This window comes from Chroicocephalus ridibundus, chromosome 1 (genome assembly GCF_963924245.1).
Source record: "Chroicocephalus ridibundus chromosome 1, bChrRid1.1, whole genome shotgun sequence".
NCBI lineage: Eukaryota > Metazoa > Chordata > Aves > Charadriiformes > Laridae > Chroicocephalus > Chroicocephalus ridibundus.
In genome coordinates, this window is record NC_086284.1 from 14,751,991 (window position 1) to 14,771,924 (window position 19,934).

At 41.4% G+C, this 19,934-nt stretch overlaps 1 protein-coding gene across 2 annotated transcripts; it reads right to left on the reverse strand.

Moving 5' to 3' along the window:
- Positions 1 to 473: 473 nt before the first annotated feature.
- CWC15 (CWC15 spliceosome associated protein homolog) lies at positions 474 to 18,240 on the reverse strand. Of its 2 annotated transcripts, none has more exons than XM_063329529.1 (7): positions 18,112 to 18,240; positions 15,645 to 15,784; positions 13,376 to 13,488; positions 12,363 to 12,451; positions 11,486 to 11,596; positions 2,124 to 2,242; positions 474 to 1,428 (listed from the first exon to the last, which is right to left on the reverse strand). In XM_063329529.1, the coding sequence occupies exons 2-7, from the start codon at positions 15,773 to 15,775 to the stop codon at positions 1,299 to 1,301; spliced, it is 693 nt and encodes a 230-aa protein (XP_063185599.1). In that variant the 5' UTR covers positions 15,776 to 15,784; positions 18,112 to 18,240; the 3' UTR covers positions 474 to 1,298. The 2 variants fall into 2 exon arrangements, with proteins under 2 accessions (XP_063185599.1, XP_063185606.1); XM_063329536.1 differs by having other exon boundaries at positions 18,130 to 18,225.
- Positions 18,241 to 19,934: the final 1,694 nt, after the last annotated feature.

The following is a 19,934-nucleotide window of genomic DNA, read 5'->3' on the forward strand; positions in this document are numbered from 1 at the left end:
TTAATGAAAGGGTGGAAAATACAGCTAAAGCTAATGAAACATTTTACAGGATACTAGAGTCATGCCCAACAACAACCTAAAACACTGTGCTCTGTATTTGCCCTCTTAAAAAGAAAACCAGATATTTTCAAATTAAGAGCTCGAAAAGAGCATTATTATGAAACAGCGTCTGTAAGAATAAACTAGACTGAGCATAACACAGGCAAGGAAAAGGGCAAGAACTTTACGTAAAGAGAGATATCTGAGTTTTGCCACTGTAGCCTTCTAGGTAGAGAGGTAACTACTACATTTTGCAAACATTAGGTTCATATCCAGTGCATCCCTCAGCCAAGATTTCAAACGCAACCGAGACGGCAGAAGGAGGGGGGGAAACCCCTCCACAACTAGAGATTTTTTTCATTCATTCCTATTATATACTGTCCTATTAAATGCTAAAATGGACATTTAAGAAGTAAACGAAGTGTACTATGGCATCTTGAGGAGATCATACATTTAATGAAGAGACTCACTTGACAGTTTCTGACAACACTATTACTACCGAGCCACGCACACACAGCCTGAGCCTTGCGGCCACGTGGCTGAGGCACTGAGCACTGCAATGGTTTATTAAGATGGAAAAAACCACCATGGTTCCACAGAGCATTTCCCTCTCAGTGCTCCCCCAAGCATTACACGGTATCACCCCATACGCGCAGAGCCGAGAGAGCCCAGAAAGCAGGGCTGCTAAGAACTTGGAGCCACCCCACCAAACCGTAACTGGGTTGACAGTAAGAAACTAAAATGGAAGATTATTAACTAACTATTAACTAGTTAGAAACTAGCTATTAAGAGAAAGTATGTCCAGTTTGCTACAAAAAAAAGTACAGCTCTTTTCAGGTCACAGTGCTTACCATACTCAGCTATTTGATAATACTGACATTTATACAGGTTGTGTAAGTTACAAACCACCATCACTACAAATACAGGTTGTTCTAGAAAGCAATTTCGACAATTAGAAGTATTTATTGCAAACCAGCTTCTCTCTTCTACCATTCACAAGGCAGCCAGCAAAAGAAAATGCACGTGAACAGAAAAACATTCATGAAACACAAACTGATTTAATTAAAACTGAAAAGGAAAACATGCTGCAGGAATAAAAACTCCAGATACATAAGCAATTACTAATTATGAAGCTGTTGATGATCTTGATAAAGCATTTGGGAATTCATGACCAAGGATTCAGCCTTGAATTCTGAGGGAGAGGGAGGGAACAACCATGACCTTCCAAGTCCTTCAGCACCACCGCACATAAAACTGTACTACTTGATATATTTTTCCATGAACTTTTTGTGAAATTCTGATCGCAGAGTATCATTCACGAATCTTTTGTCCTTTTTTGTTTCGTCTAACCCCTTGGCACAATTCTTGAAGACAACATCATCATCCCATCTGAAAAGAGAAGGTTTTAACTTCAGTAAGCTTGCATGAAAATCAGGTGCAATTTACAGAAAATATATAAATGAAGTTTGGCTCTCCTATTCAAATGTACTAAGAACTTAATCTTTAGGAAAAAAAGATGTATTTTTCTAATCCAAGCCATCTCCTACGTGCTTCCAAGTTAGAAGCGAGATGAGTATCAGTAGATTAAAGGTTATTTTATCTCTACAGAAAATAACAACCATTTGAACAGAGCAGAAAAAACCTTGAATGTAACGGCCCTAAGCACAACAGTAATTGTAATAGTCGCAAACAAGAACTGTATTGAGAAAAGGCTGTTATTTATCCAATTCTAGTTACACTAAAAAAACAAATAAAAAAACCAGCTAGGTTTTAAAGGGGAGCAAAACACCAAGTTTCTTGAGGAACTTTGGTCCTGTTACTTTTTTTATCATTACAAACAATGCCAGACAAACGCAATTCTCAATCTTCTTCTCTCTTTTTTAAACACAAAATAGCAGGATGATTTGTTCTAGAGAAATGCACAAGACAATCACTACGTGCATCCATGTCCCAGTTCTACATTACACTGCTTGTGACAAGATCCGAGGAAGGAAATAAAACCCGAGGGCAGTGATGACATTTTCAGACTCTGAGTAACAAGAGGGAGCAAGGGGGTGGATATCAGAGTACAGACGGCACGGTACCTCCTCTTCACTTTGAAGTTTGCTTGAGGCTGTGCTGGGCCAGTGAGGTTCAGCAGTGGGTTACCACTCAGAATGTTCTCCATCCGAATTCTTTCTTCTTCAGCCTTTTGCTCTTGTTCCTGAGAGCCAGAAATGGATAACATTACTTTTCTGGGCCATTCTTCTCATCCAGCTGGTAGAGACAAACATTATTTAGCTGCGATCACCCACACAGACAGAGCTTTAATTCCTAGCTCAGACTTTTCAGAGCATTTGACACCTGCGTATGAGCAGAATAAGGATAGAAGCAGAGATACTCTAAAGAGCTTACCATTGCTAATAAACTGTCACTCTAGCAACACTCATATCTGCTCTACTTACCTCTGATGTTCCATCAAATATTCAGTTAAATTCTAGCTTTACCATTTACATATTTATTATATTAAAAATTCTATACAGATTAAAAGATTTTCTTTATCCTCATGAGAAAAAAGAGCACATTATACAATATTCATTAGGTGGAAGAAACCTTACAGCATGTTGAAACTTCTCTGTCTTCAGCAATCTGCTTGGGTTTTACAACTACAACTTCCCTAGGGACCAATTAAAAAGAATATTGGGAAATTGAAGGTGAAACTGAGCAGGGGATGTCATAAGACTATTTAAGATTCCCAATATTAAGGAGCAGAAAAAATTTCTTCTGCTTGTACCATCAAAAGCGTGTAACTCAAGCCTAAGTGAAGCGCTGCACTACAGGCAACACAAAGTAGATTTCACTGCCCACGCTTCCAAGTTGTATTAACATATTTAGTGACTTAAATGTTCACAGATTTCAAAATGAATACGTAATACTCATTTTACATCAACTTAATTTTTCCACAACCTTTCAAACGTATTACAAGGACTGCTCTTTGATGAAAGTACCAGAAGGAAAAAAAATAAATAATAATAATAAAAAAAATCTTTAATTTGGGTGACTAACTAGGTTTCCTGCCCCCTGTATGCTGAAAGGTGGTCTGAAGATATTCTAATTAAAAAATGCACTGAAGTCTCATTAGCAGTGCAGAGAGTCAACTATGGCTTTTAGAAATGATATAAACTAGAGACAAAGAGATCACAAGGTTGGGTGTTTTGTTTGGTTTTTTTTTTTTTCCAAACTGCAGAAAATTCATGGCTGAGGGCTGCTACAGAATCCCAAAAGAGGAAATGTTTTTCTTGATGACAGCGTTTACAAAGTTTAAGTGCTAAACTTGAACGCTGATGCTAGCCAGAGTTCTCCAGCTTCAAACATTTAATCAATACTAAGTGATATATGACTAAAGCTATCCACAATTTACAATGCTTTTTAATTGGACTGATCAGGTATGTGGACTGTTCCTATAAAACACCCCAACCCTCTTAAGAACAATACCAACTTAACATACGTATGAACACCAGATAATTCAGGATCACTAGTAAATATTTTATCTTTCAAAATCGACCCAAGTTTTAGTTAAACACCTGCCATTACACTGCTTTTGATAAATAAAATTTACAACCAGCTGCAATTAATTGCCAGTGGCATGGGAAAAGCTCCTCAAAAGGGCACACAGCTTAAAAGCATGGCACAGCCCTGTAATGCCCTTATTAAAACATGTGCGCAGGCAAAACTTGCCCTTGCTGCCGTATCCATGGAGCTTTAACACAAACCGCAGCAGCTAAGAGTTATCAACACAAATAAACTAAAGTTTTGCATTTTCAAACACAGCCCTAAATCCAGCATTTGCATTCCAACTTCAGTTGTCATTACCACCCCAGTAAATAAGGAAACACAGAGAGCAAAAATATTTGATAAGGAACAGCGATTTCCCCCATATTAGAAATACAAATTCAAATTATACATTTCTTTCCTCTGTGAATTACACACATGAAATGTATGCAGCTTCTTCTGTACAGTATGCCAACCTCTGATTTACCATCTTCTTTCCCCATAACATGGAGAAGCCAACAGCAGTGAAATCCCATTTACTGCAGTCCGGGTCGCGTTCCCACCAGAAGTCAAGCAGCTCTCAGACTACCTCTCTCAGCACATGCACGCAAAGAACTAATTTTAAACTAAGCAAAATCTAAGATACTGGTACAAGCTAAAAAAAAATTAAAAAATCAGTATTGATTTTCAGGTACCTCCCGAGAGGTGATCAGATTCTGTTTAAGCCCATTAGGCAAATTTACAACAGGATGCAAGCATGTGAAGTGCTCTCTGTGTTGTGCAAAATGAGGTGGGCTCTGCCTCATTAAATTTAATCTCTGACGCTCCACTAAAAGTGAGACTTCGAAAATGCAAGAGGTCTGGGACAAATCTTAAAAGCAAATAAAAATGCTACAAACCAAAAATTCATACTGGACCATACTTGAGAAGGCAGCACTAATAAGAGCATTGTAAGAAATTAATACTCCCCAGCTGCCAAATGCTTCTGTAGAGAGAACTTCTTCCAAGTTCTACATATGCAAACAGACACGGCAGTTTTCCATTTTAGAGCTGAACTGCAGGGAAACTCTTCTCAAGGTGGCACGCGGAGCATGGCACGGTCTCGCCCTCCGATTTCTAAGACATTAACCTCCGCCATGATCCAAAGTTACTGAACCCGTGCATCACGCACCGCTCCCTCTGGGGGACGCATACGTATCTTAAGCTGTTTATTTCTGATGCATGAAAATGCATCCACACACCACTGACAAATGCCAACACACAGGGTTTATTTGATGTTCAAAAGTCCGCTGGAATCAGTCAGCAGCTTTTTTGGGGAGGAATTACAGTTCTTCTCCCCTCTCTTCCCCCGTTTCAGATTTAATCTCAACAGCTCCTAAAAAGCTGATTGTTCGGCATTCTCTACCATGCATGAAGAGAAGTGAAAAGCACTCAGTCACTCAAATTACTAGACGGAGATAAAGTCAATATTAGAAATCATTAAAAAAATATGCACGTGGCAGTAACTACTGCACATTTCATTTTTCTATAAGGTTTTAAAAAGGCATGTTAGGCATCATCCTAACTTTTAACCCATGTCATATCCTTCAGCCTCAATTAGCCTGACACAGTTCACTTTCTGATATGAAAAAAGCATTATCAAACTGAAACGTTAAAATGTGGTGATAAGAAAAAAGAAAAAAAGAAAATCAAAACTGAATAACATTTTTAAAAAGCACTACATTAGAAGCTGTTGTATAAGACTAAGAGCAGGATTCAGCTCCAGATTAAGACACCTACATCTAGATATCTGCTTGTGGGCATCTGAGCTCACATATCAGCAAAGATCTAGAGAATAAATGAAAGAGGCGAGACAGCTCTTCTGCTCTGCTCACGCTAAATTACACGCACCAGAGACCAGCCACCTCCAGGCTCCGCTGACTGCACCTCCACTGCACCACCACGGAAGCTGGGATACAGAACCTGTACACTGACCCCAACAACTTGGCATTTCAAGCTCGACTGAATTCTGTTTAAAACTGCTAATTGCTAACAAAAAGCTACACTGACACCAATCAACTCCAACTCCAGAGGACTGGGAGGTAGTAAACACTGCACTGTAATCAAAAGAAATGGTAGGGACCATCTTGGGAATTTCAAATGATTGTATTTTACTTTCGCACCTATTAAATTATTAAAAACAAGTATAAACACAACACTAACAGAAGCTGTCAAACCTTCTTTTATAGTGACAGCAGTTACAGAAAACATCCATGAGTCTTATTTACAAAGCTTGATTTTTCCCTATCGCCTGTCAGAGACGCTGCAGAGCCCCTGGGCACTTGTGCGGCCGTTGGCTGTTTCTCGGCTCTGTTCCCAAACAGAACTCTGCTGTTTTTCAGACCCGCAGGGGCAGCACGACTAGGAGTAGTTATGAACTGCATAAACTTATCTTTAGTGACAAAGATCAACAGATTAGAGTCTGAGAGCAAGCAGGGAACAGATCTGTTGAGTAAGGCATTGCCAGTTTTAGTCACTTCACAAAGAAGACCTGGCACACATGGTCATTTATTTATGGAATACAGTCCCTCAAAGCTGTTCTAGGCTGAATGACATTTCAACATATTTGCTATGGGTTTTTAGGGAGCAGGCTAATTCTGAATATTAGTCTTGAAGATTTTTTTGTATTATTTAGCTTCACTAAAACTTTCCAACGAAGGTATTCAAGATTTAAAAAAAAAAAAAAAGGTAATTAGTATACTAAGTTTTGTAGCTTAGAGACACGACATGGAGGAAATACTAGGTGTAATTCACAGTGCTGTAAAGTTGACATTTATGCTTAAGCTAAGTTATACATTTTGGCCAGAGCTGCAGAATCCCTCATCTCCAGCCAAATGAGGTTTTCATTATGTCTCAGAATTTTCCACATAAATCTTCCATTGCCCACTCCTCCACTGAATGCCGGGACGCTCCAGGCGATGGAGCATGGGTTGTATCAAATCAAACAGACCAGACATAACCTTCATCGCTGTCTGAGCTTCGCACCTCTGAGGCACGATCAAGCACAGCTGTTCACAAAATAAGCGTCTCGGGTTGCTCCAAAGCCTACATTGTTCTTTTGTGTGGCGGAACAAAGGCTTATTAAGCTAAAACACTATGGGTACAACAAACCCACAACAGAAGAAAAGCCTAAGGGGGGGAAAAAAAAAAATATATATTTCTCTAGTCACTCCACCTTTTCTAAAATAATGCCTCTTTGCCTGCCTTTCTGCTCGGAAAGACGAGATATACAACTCTTTCTAAGCCATTTTAGCCAAAAAAAAAAAAAAAAGCTACAGATTATTTCATCACTAGACAGCAGCGTTGTGCTTTTCAAGGGCAGCGTGTTGCACCAACTATCTGCAGTGATGAATCAGAAGTCAACCATGTTGTAACCACCGCATTAGAAGCGGAGGCAATAGAACAGGAGTATTACAGTGTGGTGAATAAGACTGGGCTGGCAGAGGGCGTCCTGTACCCCGAGGAAGCAGATGGAGACGCTGCCACGTAAATTAGATCTCAAAGCAGGCCTCCACCATACAACTGAACTCACCATGTGGCATCACAGCTGGGGAAAAAAAGAAGCGGACAAAACTATATTAACCTCAACTAAACAATTATTCCTTATCTTGCTGTAAGAATAACAGTCCCTTGGCATATTTGTTTCTGACCACAAAGGAAAGAAAAACATTATTGTTACCATGGATTTTATTTTTTTTTTTATAGTTCCTACCCTTAGCACAGAGCAAGATTACTTTTACAGAAAGTGCTGAAATTCTTGAAATGACTCCATTGTATTAAAGTAAGTTATCCTACTCAGTTTTTATAGATGTTGAGTAGCTGAAGGAAAACTTGAAACATTCACACTTCATTGAAGGCTGAAAAAAATAATCACATAACCTTATTTAAATGCTAGTTTTTGAATGACAAACTATGACAGCACTGCCTTTAGGAGCAGGGAACAAAACTTAACGCAGAGATTGACCCCAGTTATTTGATCCTTTGCAAAGTACTAACTCTATGCAACACCGCAATTCAACTGATTGAAACATCAAAAAACACGAGCACAGAGTAAACACAACTGCAGTGTCTATACACAGATTTGTTGTCATTTTACCCACAAGGGAGGGGACATCATCATTAGTTCTTGGCAAGGCTAAGTATTACAAGCATGTCTCAAACATCTAATGAGGAAACATACTCTGCCATCTGCTTTTGCCTCTTTACTTAAACTCTTTCTTAATCGCTGATTTGATATTCTAGTTTTAGCTAGGCTCTTAAAATTTGAGTGAAAAGGTTAATACCTATCAAGATGCATTTTCTGATGGAACTCTGTGACACAGCTAAAACACGGGACAGAGCTAAGATCTATTTTGACCATCGGTAAAGCAACATAATCAGTTATAGAGAAACACCTGGTGAAATAAAACTGTTAAGAAAAGAAACCAAAAACTTTAAGTCTGTTCTCAGATAGATAAGGATAAAATTACTGGGTGTTAAAATAGCTTTGCTGGAACTGCACGCGTGCAGTCAGCTGCTCACTGGATTGAGGTTTGTTTTTAATTATTTCAATTTACCTTTTAAGGATGTGCTTGAAAATCAAGAGCATTGTAATGCTTGGTTTGGAACGTTGAAGTGCTTCCATGAAACCTATCCGTGGATAGTTCACACAGAGAGCAGACCTAGCATTTGTAGTTTCAGACAGACCCAGAATTATTCCACAGAAAAAGGCTTTCAAAACTAAAATTTCCTGGTTAGCTTAGTGTCTACTAGAAAAAACCTGAGAGATTAAAATTGTGGAGGGCGTGAGAAAAGTCAGGAGGACTCCCATGCTCAACCAGTGTTTCAAAACATTTGTAATATTTATTCAATGATTTTACAGAATTCAAGTGAATTTAAGCATTTTGAGAAGTTAACAAGCATTGACAGCAATTGCTAATTTGGTTGACAAACTATTTGCTTCACAGATTAAAGGGAAGTATCAGTGTGAAGGAAGTTAGAACCTCTTACCACTAATATTCGTCAAAATTAGATTTAGAAGATTTATACGGAAAGTGATATTACCACATAAGGGAACTTAACAGAGAGCACGATGATCTGAAAACCCACAGATTCTCCTCTTTTGTTTTTAACTGCTCTCTCACCAAAGATGCATTTTAAAGGAGTCATTGTTCTTTCATGGTAACCTAAATACTGGACACCAAAGCAATGAGTCAAAGCAGTTAACAAACATACACTTGACTTTAAAGTCTCAGAAATAATTGGACTAGCCTTTTAATAAATCAAAATAAAGAAAGTATCAGGAAAAAAATTACATATGGCATACATTTTGGATATATTACTGTATTTTACCCACTTCATCTTTTAAGACCTTGGAACGCTTCAAGAAGATGCAGAGACACGTTAATCTGTCTGTATCACAACAAAGAGATTTGAGAACGACGTGCAGAAGAGTGAAAAGGCATTCACTCTGCAGTTCCCCTTCGCCTTGCCACTGGTTTACCCAGTACGGACAGCAGCATTTCAGCAGATAAACCACCCCTGTATGTGGATTAGGACTAATAGCGACTACACAATTAAGACTTTACATGAGATGTTATTCTGAAGTCATCTGGATGACTAATAGAAGGTTACTTACTAAATTAGGTTTAAATTACAGTTTGCAATACATAATAATATGAAATCCCACATATCTGAAGGGAAAAGGGACTTAGACAAAATGGCTACAAACCGCTTTGCCAGTAACACCTTATTTCAAAGCCATGGAAAACAAGGTATACTCTAAACAGAATGCACCCCTAAAACTGATATACCTAAGTGATCTTTCCTAAGGAGACCCTTACCCCTGAAGGCTCTTCCAAGGTTGCGCCCCGCCCTGGTTTTTACTTTTTCCATCAATGTAGTTTTAGTTTCCTCCTCTCAAAAAACCCCAAGAAAATAAAATTCCAAGTACCTGTAGAGCACCCACTACTTACTGAAGATGCTAATTTTTAAGAGAGTCTATCAGCCACCAACCAGTGAAAGTATGCACAGAGTAGGTAGTGAACATGAAACAGTGTGCACTATTGCAAATAAATAACTAAAAGTTAAAGCAAGTGTATACATTTGCAATAAGTGTTCACGTATTCAGTATGCACGTAGCTTTGGACATTATAAACCCTGCTTCTGGAGGAAGAAGAACACCCATGAAGGTAAGAAATAATAGCAGTTAAGAGACAGCAAAATAAAGCAAGAGATATACTAAATACTCCATAGCTTTTAGCACCCTCTAGTGACAAAATAAGAATTTCATAGAGATTGTAACATTCCTGCTTTCTACACATGAAGAGAAGCACGCATTTGGTTGTCTATGCTGCAATTTACTACCATTATTTTCCGAATGTGAGTTTTCTACACTGAAATGTGACAGTATAATTATATATACTGTTTAATCTAGATGCGTAATTTCAACTCTCAGGCAAAGGGAAAAATCCATCCAGATCTAAGCTTTCATTTTAAGCACTGTGCAAGAACAGCTGAAGTAGAAGCCTTTCCTACACACTGCCACCCTTAATTTGTGGTTTAGTACATTTCACACAGGAATACATGGAAGAATTGTTGCCAGCATTTTCAAGTATTTTCACCAGGTTATTACTGCAGAACACAATTTCACTGCTGTGTGATGTGCTTCAAATGCCTTAAAGAGATGAGAAATGCTTTCAGACACACTTTAATGTAAAAGACCACTCGTAGGCCAGATAGAGAATCAAGTATCAACACTCTTCTACAGCAAAATTTCTGCACTGAAGCAGCATGGTACAGCTTTTAGCCTTCCAAAGTACTTAACTCCAAAATTGCAGAGCTTATTGGTTTTACAGGCCTTGTTGATTCTAAAGAGAAATTTCTATATGGTTAGCCAAGGGTGGTCAAGCACTACAGTGTTTAAAGTATTATTTTCTCCTAGTTGTTCCTAGCGTCTTCTAGATGCTACGCCCTGTTCGCTGCCAGCTGACTACTGGAGAGCATTTGTGAAAAACATGAAATTAGAAGCATGTGTGTTAAGCTCTGATAAGGTTATTAGTAGTACAGAGGCGCCAAAACATTAAGTTGTCACAGCAGCGAAGATCCCAATCAGTATTTAAGGTGTTTATTTAGCATGTTCTAAAAACATCTCAGATTATCTTATACAAAGATGACAAGGTTGTTTCTTTGTTTTGTTTTGTTTATTTGGTTGTTGGGGTTTTTTACACTAATGTAGAATCTATGTATAACAACACACAAAACTATTCAAACTTAAGCATGCAACATTTTTGAAAAGCACTAAAATGATTTACGCCCTACTCAAAAAAAAAAAGAGCTTACTAAAAGCAGAAGGAATGCTGCACGTATCGAGCACTTCTGTTGCACCACCAGAGGCGGAGCGATTCAGTAGTGCAGATGAAATATCTGGACTCCCAAATTCTGTTGCGATACAATATTAGAGCCAGTACAGTTCATCCTAAATCCTGATCAGTTTGATAACAGACTATTCCCCAAAACAGACCCCAGAAGTCCATTCATCAACAAACGATTTCGCTAATGCACTCCATCCCAACAATCTCTTTTACACCAAGGAGGTGTGTGAACCAACAGCATATGGTCTGATCCCACTCACAGGAAAACAATCTCTAACTACAGGGACTTCCCTCCCCTTTCAAGGGCAGAACGTGGTGTTTCTATTCTATCTGTAGCGAGAGAGATTATAGGGAGGTATGAAGGCTACAAGAAGAACAAATCCATCAGACTCTACTTGAGAAGAGTTTTGAAGGGCACTTACTTTGTTTACCAGTTCTCACTCATCCTAAGTCCTTTAGGCACGCTAGTTTTAATAAACACCAGTTTGCAAAAAACAGATGCTTTTTAATGGGTGAGATTTTACCTTTCGAGCCTGTTCCTCAGCTCGTTCTTTCTTGATTTTTTCCAGTTCAGCAAGAAGAGCTGCAGTGTCATCATCATCACTGTCTTCCAAGTCCTCATCTTCATCATCTTCCTAATAGCAATAAATGGAAACAAGAAGCAGCTCATTCATTTCATTTAATAAAACCAGTCCCGCTCTGCCCGGTTAAGGCTACGATTTGCTGCTGGCTAATTTCGTACTTGGGTGCTTGCATCAGCAGCAAATACAATTCAAATGGTTTAGTCGCTCTTGTACAGTAAAGTCAAGACAAAAACATGTTTGTGCTTTTTGGATGACCACAATTAATTTTTTTATAATTCAAATGCTATGTAGCTGACAGATTTCTAGAGAATGACCGTCCTCAATGACTCTCTAATCATTGTAACGGAAGTCATTATAACAGTGTGCCCGAATACCCTATCCAATATTGTTGGGACCAAATACGGCAGGATTAAAAAACCCTCAGCTTACTGTCAAGCCTTAGACCTAACTTCTAGACTTCAGCATGAGGAGAGGAGCCAAGAGGAAGAATCCATTCCTCATGCAGACAGTCAGTGTACCTCAACCTTAGGGGAATTTTAACCCAGTAGTTGGCTGAGTCTAAAAAGTCACTCATTCCCCGTACTTCGAGTGGTATTTTCAGTTCCCTAGTTTTTGTGGGCTTTCCAAGAACACCATTACAGCATGGACCAGAATCCTCTGAACGACTCTGGACTTCCACCACAGCAGAGTAACTGTAAAAGGAAGATATGTTGGAACCCGTGTTAAGCCTTTAGCAGATCTAAAAGTATATAATCCATTAACACCAAAATCCTGAACCAGGACAATGAAAGGAAAAAGACAGGAAAGAGATACATACATCAGTAAGCGGATCATCTGCATCAAGATTTGCTGCAGGAATCTGGTCTAGCCGAGGCTTCTTAGACACAGAAGATGATGTTGTGTGTTCTATGGCATAAGATTTAAAAAGAAAAGAGTGACTAAGTTACTTCATTTAACAGCATCTAATGTCAGAAAGCAAAAATCTTCACAAAGATTGCATTAGAGTAAGAGATAAAAGCTTATGCTTACATTTTCATCACTCAGTCTTAATGACCATGTTTATTACTCCCCTTTACGTATCCCTCAAGGGAAGCAATAACATCCCCAAAATTAAAATTTGACCTCAAAAAGTTTTTGAGGTCATTATTTCAAGAAGAAAGAACAGCAAGAGAAAACTCTGTGCAGAAATATCCTTAGTCTATGTATCCAAGCGGAAGGTTCCCATTGGAGACCACCCCAAAGCATTACTGTTGGTCCAAACCACATCTGCTTTCGTCTGTGAACTTGAAAGCCCCACAATATACCTCTGTACATTTCACATCTAAACCTAAAGTACCTAAATTCTGTCAAGGTTGATATTATAAGTGACTATTTCTCAAAAAACTCACCTTTGGCTCATTTTAATTATCACTTCACTATATCTAAACAGAATCGCATACTTTAAAAAACAGACTTATTGTTATACTGGTGCTGCAACACTACAAGATGAGTCATTCCCCTTCTTCCTGTCTTGCTTGTCCAAGTACAGAAAAAGCCCTTTATATAGCTGTACACACTTGTTGCCAATTCATTACAATCATACCGTACCAACTGGCCTGCATGATGGCCTATGCTTTTCTACTGGCTGGCCTAGATTTTTTGCTAGTATGAAGCCAGTGTGAAAGCCAGCGGACATTCCCTTGCAGGTCAACAGCTCTGAACTATATCAGACCAATACCCTAAATTCTACTCTCATGACATGCTGTCTGCAACCTCCAAACTTCCTACAACACCAAGTTCTGTGCAAGAGCAATGCCATGCGAAGTTGTTTTTGGTTTTTTTTTTTTTTACCTCTGGTTGGTCTGTCTCTATTCTTTTCTCTTGCAGCAACCCGTTCTCTCTCCTCCAGCTCCCTTCTGAAATCACGGTTACGCACCTCTTCAGGAGCATCCTGAGTGGTCTGTCTGAAACAACATGAGGGGAGGGGAAAAAAAGCTGGAGTTGACAAGTCTGCATCCGGGAACAATTTTTTCAAGGAGGCAAGTAAATCCTGGGGTGAACAGGCATGTGTAGAGAATAGGACTGGGCACCATGTAGACATAAGTTTCTTCATCAACCCCCTTCTCTGTACGCATTACGCACACTGGCATGCAATGCCACACACACACGTTCCTTCCAGCGGCCCGCAAATGAATCAAAAGAGCTTACATAAACTCCTACAAACACAGAACAACAACATCTACCTCTTGTAGCTATGTCTGAATTTCCTTTTCTCCAGCAGTCCAAGCCCAGTGTCCTAGCAGACATCCACCAGCACTGCAGCCAACTTTCCTCACCGCTTTATTATCCCAAATTGCTGCTGCAAACACAGTCTCTAAGGCTTACAGATAAGACCAAGACTAGAATATGCTTTTCATAAACCTTTTTCCCTAGAAGAGACATAGGAGACAATCTCCCATGACCATTAAAAAAAAAAGTTGGGAGAACAGGCAAAACACTAGCTTTAGTGAAACATATTGCAAATACATGTTTTTGCCTCTTTCATGTAACACATGCTGTCCAAAAGCAACAGATTATTTATACTTGAGTCACACTAAGTTCCACCTAGAGAGCATCGAATTTTCTGTGGAAATCTTGAAAAGAACTAATGAATACAACCAAGCAGCAATTCCTTTCACCTTTCTGTGAACCCAGTGCTGGAAATAAGAGTGCCTGGAAGAAACCCAGACTTGAGCCATTATAAACACATTGTGTGCACAGCCTGTCTTCCTGATGAAGTATTTCATTTGCTTTTGTAATTAAAAACCTGAACTTGGAATTCCTGATATAGCTGCAAAATCCCCCCAAGCCCTGTGTCACTCAAGCGAACATGAGTGGAACTGAAACACTGAACTTTTCCTGCAATGATGCAGTCCTGGCAGTTTAACAAAGACAACTTTGTGTTAGGTATTTGGGAGAAAGAACAGAAGACACTTAATGCCCTCCCCATCTCTCTCTCTCACTCACGTGGTGGGATTTGTTCAAACATACACTGTATATTCCTGTACATATTTCTCCCCACACACCTCTTTCAAAGTAACAGACTGGTTGCAAACAACAGACCCCAGAGCAAGAGACCCTATTTTGTTTAAAGAAACAAACCACCAGCAATTTTCCCATAACAACAAAATCCATCTGACGGCGCTTCTTGTGCTGTTGATTTTGGTATTCTCCAAAACACTCCAACTCCCTTATGCATACGTATTCTTCAAAACCAAAGAGGCAGGAGAGAAGAGCTGAAAGGGTAAGCTTCTGCACAAGAAGGTGGAAACATAAAACTTCAACAGTAATATCACTGACAAGAGTAACATCAGTTAGATAGAAAAAAAAACAAAACACATTTTTAGGTTGACACATTTCATTTAAATTCTAGGTACCCATATCATATTGACTCCAGATTTCACTTTATCTTTTAAAAGGATAACGAAGATTTATTATGCATTTCAAACAGAGGAAAATATTCCTAAGACACCATTATCTTTCTCATTGATTAAAGCAATGTCCTTTCCCAGGACCTGCATGAACCACCTGCAGTGTTTAACATCAGCTCTTCCAGCATGTACTACTCCCTGAGTGCTATTCCATGATTTCCATGCCTCTTCTTAATGCCCTTCCCCAGTGGTCCTCTGCCAAATACACGATGCATTTTTCCTGCTTTGAAGACACGCTCAACTTCGCTCCTCTTATCCCATCTTGCTCTGGAAGTGACAGTACCCTCTGTGGCTCAGCCAGCTCCTGCTGTACCAAATGACAACTTTCTTTCCACTCCATCGCCTGAAATGCTTGGTCTCCAAAGCTTACCTTCTTCTGACAATTCACTTCCATAAGCAGTAGTAATAAATACCACTAAAATTAAACCTCTCCAATTACGTGCAATGCGTTCAATGTGGGTTTTTTTGAGACTCTGCTTTTGAGACTTACACTTTTAGCCCACTCATTCAGCACCACTGTATAATCTCTGGTGTCTGCTCAGTGTCAAGCACGTGAACATCTACCGTGAAAAATTTCAGAGTACTGCTCATTAACAAAAAAATCACTCCCGGCCTGTTTTGCCGTAAGACAAAAAGAAGCCAATACTAACCTGTATTTGATTTTAGTATGGGAAGGAAGGTCTCTGCTGGAGTACTGTTTGGATAGCTGACTTAAGTCTCCTTCACCTTTTCCTCTTCCTCCTCTTGCAGGTTCAAACGTTGGCCTCGCTGCTGTCGTCATTTTAAACTACTACAGAATCAAGGATAAAAACCAGTTGTTACTAAAACTTACAGTGAAAGACATTCACCTGAAGCTACTTTGTTCCTGGAATTGTAGTGGCAATGTCAAGTCCCACTACACAACACCAGGTATCACTTGCCAGATGATCCTCAAAATTGAAGGAGCTTTTTATTGACAGACTTGACAGAATCTATGCAGATTTTCAAAAGAAAGTCTACTCTAACATGTTTGAAAGATGATACACAGCCTCTAACAGGAATATGAAGCTAAGTTTATAAAGTAAATAAAACCATCCAGGAGCTGGTCTCCTATCCTTAAGGCAAGTGGTACAGTCTGGCAACTAAACTCTTTCCCCTCCTGAAAAATGACAGCCAAAAATGACTGCCTCCTGGGAATGACCCCTCCATTATTCCCCAAATCATATCTAGGTACCATCACCAGCAACGCTGGTTGACACAGACCACACCATGTCTAGGATGGTATTCATAATTAAATACTGATGAAGTTCACGCAACTTGAACTCTCCAGCCCTTGTCATGGCCCTATTCAGTTATCTAGTACAGGAACAGCACTGTCATTAATACTGCAGCACAGTCCTTTGGGACTGACCTGCACAGAGCTCCAGATGGCCAGCAAAACCTTCTGAAAGGTTACAGTTAATGTTTCCCCAGTAGCACAAGCCTGACAGCTTTATCCTTATGCAAACAAAGTACAATTAAAAAAGCTTGGACAAATGCAGAAGTTTTCACCAGCTCTCATTTAGAAACTCCATACCACCAGCACGTCCAAAAAATTAACTACCTGATGCTCAAAATTGCTACAATCAATCCTTCTGTGGCAAAGACATGAAACAGACTCCAACCAGCCTCAGTCATGCAGACACTGTGTAAGCATGCACTGCGCTCAGCGCTGCCAGGGACGAGCTGCATACCCTGCAATCCCAAACCACCATGCCAAGAGTTTCAGATCGTCAACCAATGTCAAAAAACCCTGAACAATCGAACAGCGCCATCTTAAATGTGAAACTATGCTCCTTCCTGCTTCACCAAGACACATGCATCCATTAACCACAGACTAAAGATATGTAAGGCACAAGCGAGATACATCTGCAGAGATACATAAAGGCACCAGTGCTACCAATCAGAAAGTTGGATGTTAAAGGATGACAGGGAAACATTTTAAAGCATATTAAAAACCAGTAGAAAAAATATTATATTGTTTCATATGCTTCTGTAATATCACAAATGAAAGCTATCTATTTATGCTCTGCTTGCATTATTTGTTATTGTTTCACTTTTAATAAGATCACAAAACACACGACTTTGGTGTTAAAATAATAAACTAGATTGGCTGCTCACAGTAACATCCCACCAGGTAGAACACAGTTACTGACACTGAACTAGTACTCAGAAAACAGAGTTCATACACAGAAACACCTTTAAAAAGAAGTGAGACAGTAACTAGCCTTAGCTCGTTGACCAAGGATTGCTGATGCTTTTCAGTGACACTGTGCAAGTCAGCTGGAGCTCAGCACGACATTTTAGCTTTGTCTTAGCACCAACTCTGCCAAACCCATGATCCAAGAGAGCCACGTGCTCCTAAAACTTATCTATGCTGATTATACATAGCGAAGGGATCCATGAATTCAGGTGAAGAACCAGATCCAGTGTGGCTGCATAGTTAACAAATCCCTGGAAACCGTTCCTGTTTCTTTTTTAAGTCAGTATAAGGCTTGGACCCAAGTACAAGAGCCCAAATTCAATCTGAAATGACTCAGAGACTGTCACACTGACCTCTAAGTTTCAGATATACAGCCCTAGAGAAGCCCCTTCAGCACTACGCGAAGACAGGGGTTATTGGCCACGAGAAAGTGACCGGGCTCGGCCTGGAGCTGAGCTGCCCCCGCCACGCAGTGCTACACATCGCCTCTGGACCCCTCCCGACGGCCTCCGCGAGGTACCGCAACCTCGAGCACCGGGCCCAGCCCGGGCATCACCCGCGGAAACCCAGACCGGCGGCAGGAGCAAGGCTGGAGCCCCCCGCCGCTCCCGCCGGCCCCCGGCCGGCTCCCTCACACCTGGAGCTCCGCCCTGAGGCCCGCCGGCCGCCCCCTCACCCCGCAACCCCACCAGCAGCCGCCCCCTCACCCCCCAACCCCACCGCCGACCGCGGTCCTTCTCAGAAACGCTCCCGCCCCAGCTTCCCCCAGGGCTCCCTCCGCGCCACGGCCACACACAGGCGCCCCTCCGGCAATCCCTGCCTTAAGGCCGCCTTTTTCCCCCTCAGGGAGCCCACTACAGCCCTCCCGGACACCCCCGCCCACCCCCGGTACTTACACCGCGGCCTCCCCTCACCCTGCGCAACCAGGCCCTAAGCCGCCGCCATAATTCCGCCAAGCGCCCACAAGGCACCGCGCGGCGACCATAGACACAGCGCGGCGGAAACCGGCGCCAAAGGAGGACTTACCATAGAGAGGACGGGCAGGACTGTCACGTGAGGGAGGTGAGACTGTCTGCCATGGTGGCTACCGAGGCGGAAGCGGGCGCTGTGGTGGTGGTGTTGCCTGCCTAGCAATGGCAGCCGTCTCCTTCTCCTCTTCCTCCTCCTCAGACCAGGGTTGGGCGAGCCCAGCTCGGAACAGGGGAGGCACCCGTCCTGCGGGCCCAGGGTTGCCCTGGAGGGGGACCTTGCCCTGAGGTGCTACCAGGCTGTGGCCCTGCGCTGGTTTGGCTCAGGCAAGGCCTCCCCTCAGCAGCCTGTGCAGGCCGTGGGGCTCTCGCCTGTGTGGTGGGGGGGAAACCAGGGGGCAGGTAGGCAGAGAGAGAGGGCCTCAGGACGTATCGCAAGGATAACTGGAACCTACTGCTGAGCCACTGTTCGGTCTTCTCTCACAAATAGACTTGCAAGTTGCGTATCTCAGAGGATTCTGCCCAGAGGCTGCTCGCTTGACATAGGAGGCTTGGAAAAGAGCAGTGTGAAACAGCACTTCATGGCTTTGAAGTGCTCACCCTGGGTGTCAATGCAAGGCAGGCTGGAATGATGAGGGAGCAGCCATGGAAGAGGGAAGGGATTAAGGAGATAGGGTTGGGATCCTCGTGGGGGAAGATGGGGAAGGACAGAAAGAGAGGAGCAGGAGAAAGAGGGAATAGCTCTCAGTCATTCTCTTTGCTCAGAGGTGTGTATTAGCAATGCTAGCCCAAGCCCAACTGTCAGTCAGCAACCTCCCCTCCCCGCCCCTTGCAAAGAATTCCTTTACATGATGTATATGCATTGCTATCTCTGTAAATAAGCCAAAGTGTAAATGAGCATCACTCGGGCATTAAATTCCCCCACTTAAAATGCAGTTTCTCACTTGTGTTTGCTTCTGATTTCAGATGCATCTTATCAAACTTTTGTGAATCCACATGAAATAAAAAGTTCTTTGATGAATCTTTAAATTAAGATGGAAACGTTTTCCTGGGCATGCAGTTTAGAAGAGAGCCCACAAGAGGTCCCCAAAGATACTGCTATCCAGAGAGCTACGGCAACAATGTAAATTAGACCCTTTGGGTCAGCCAACCATCAGAGAAAGCCCTTGGAAGGTGGGCCCTTAGTATACAAAGAAACCGGTTATTTTAAGCAACTCGCCATAAATGTTAAGCTTCACTCAGAAGTCAGGTAAATACTAACAATAATTACGGTGTCATTTCCTAAGAACTACACCTTTCGGTTACCAAGCATCCACTATTGCATTTCCTTATCTGCATGCCTCAGTCCACACCCTGTGAAATGGGTTTATGATTTCTTTCAGTACAGGCAGTTTAGATTCAAGATCAAACCTCGCAGAGGAGTCCGGCCTCCCAGCTGGGCGGTTGGGAATTCAGTATTGTTGGGCTACAGATCACTGCAGCCTGAAATCAGTGCATCACCCTGTGGTGGTGGGTGTTAGTCATAGTTTATAAATCTGTGGACTTTAAATCAGGAGGATCTGTTACGCTAATTTGACTGTCCTGGTGCAGCAGAATGTTGTGTTTTGCTCAGTAACCTGTCCTGAGGGCAGTGCCCACTGTTCAGTTGTAATATCCATCTGGCAGAAGGTATCAAGTCTTGATTAAAGACCTTAAGAACTAGAGACTTCTGCTGTTGCGTTGGAGTAAATGGCAAACATTCCCTGTGTGGA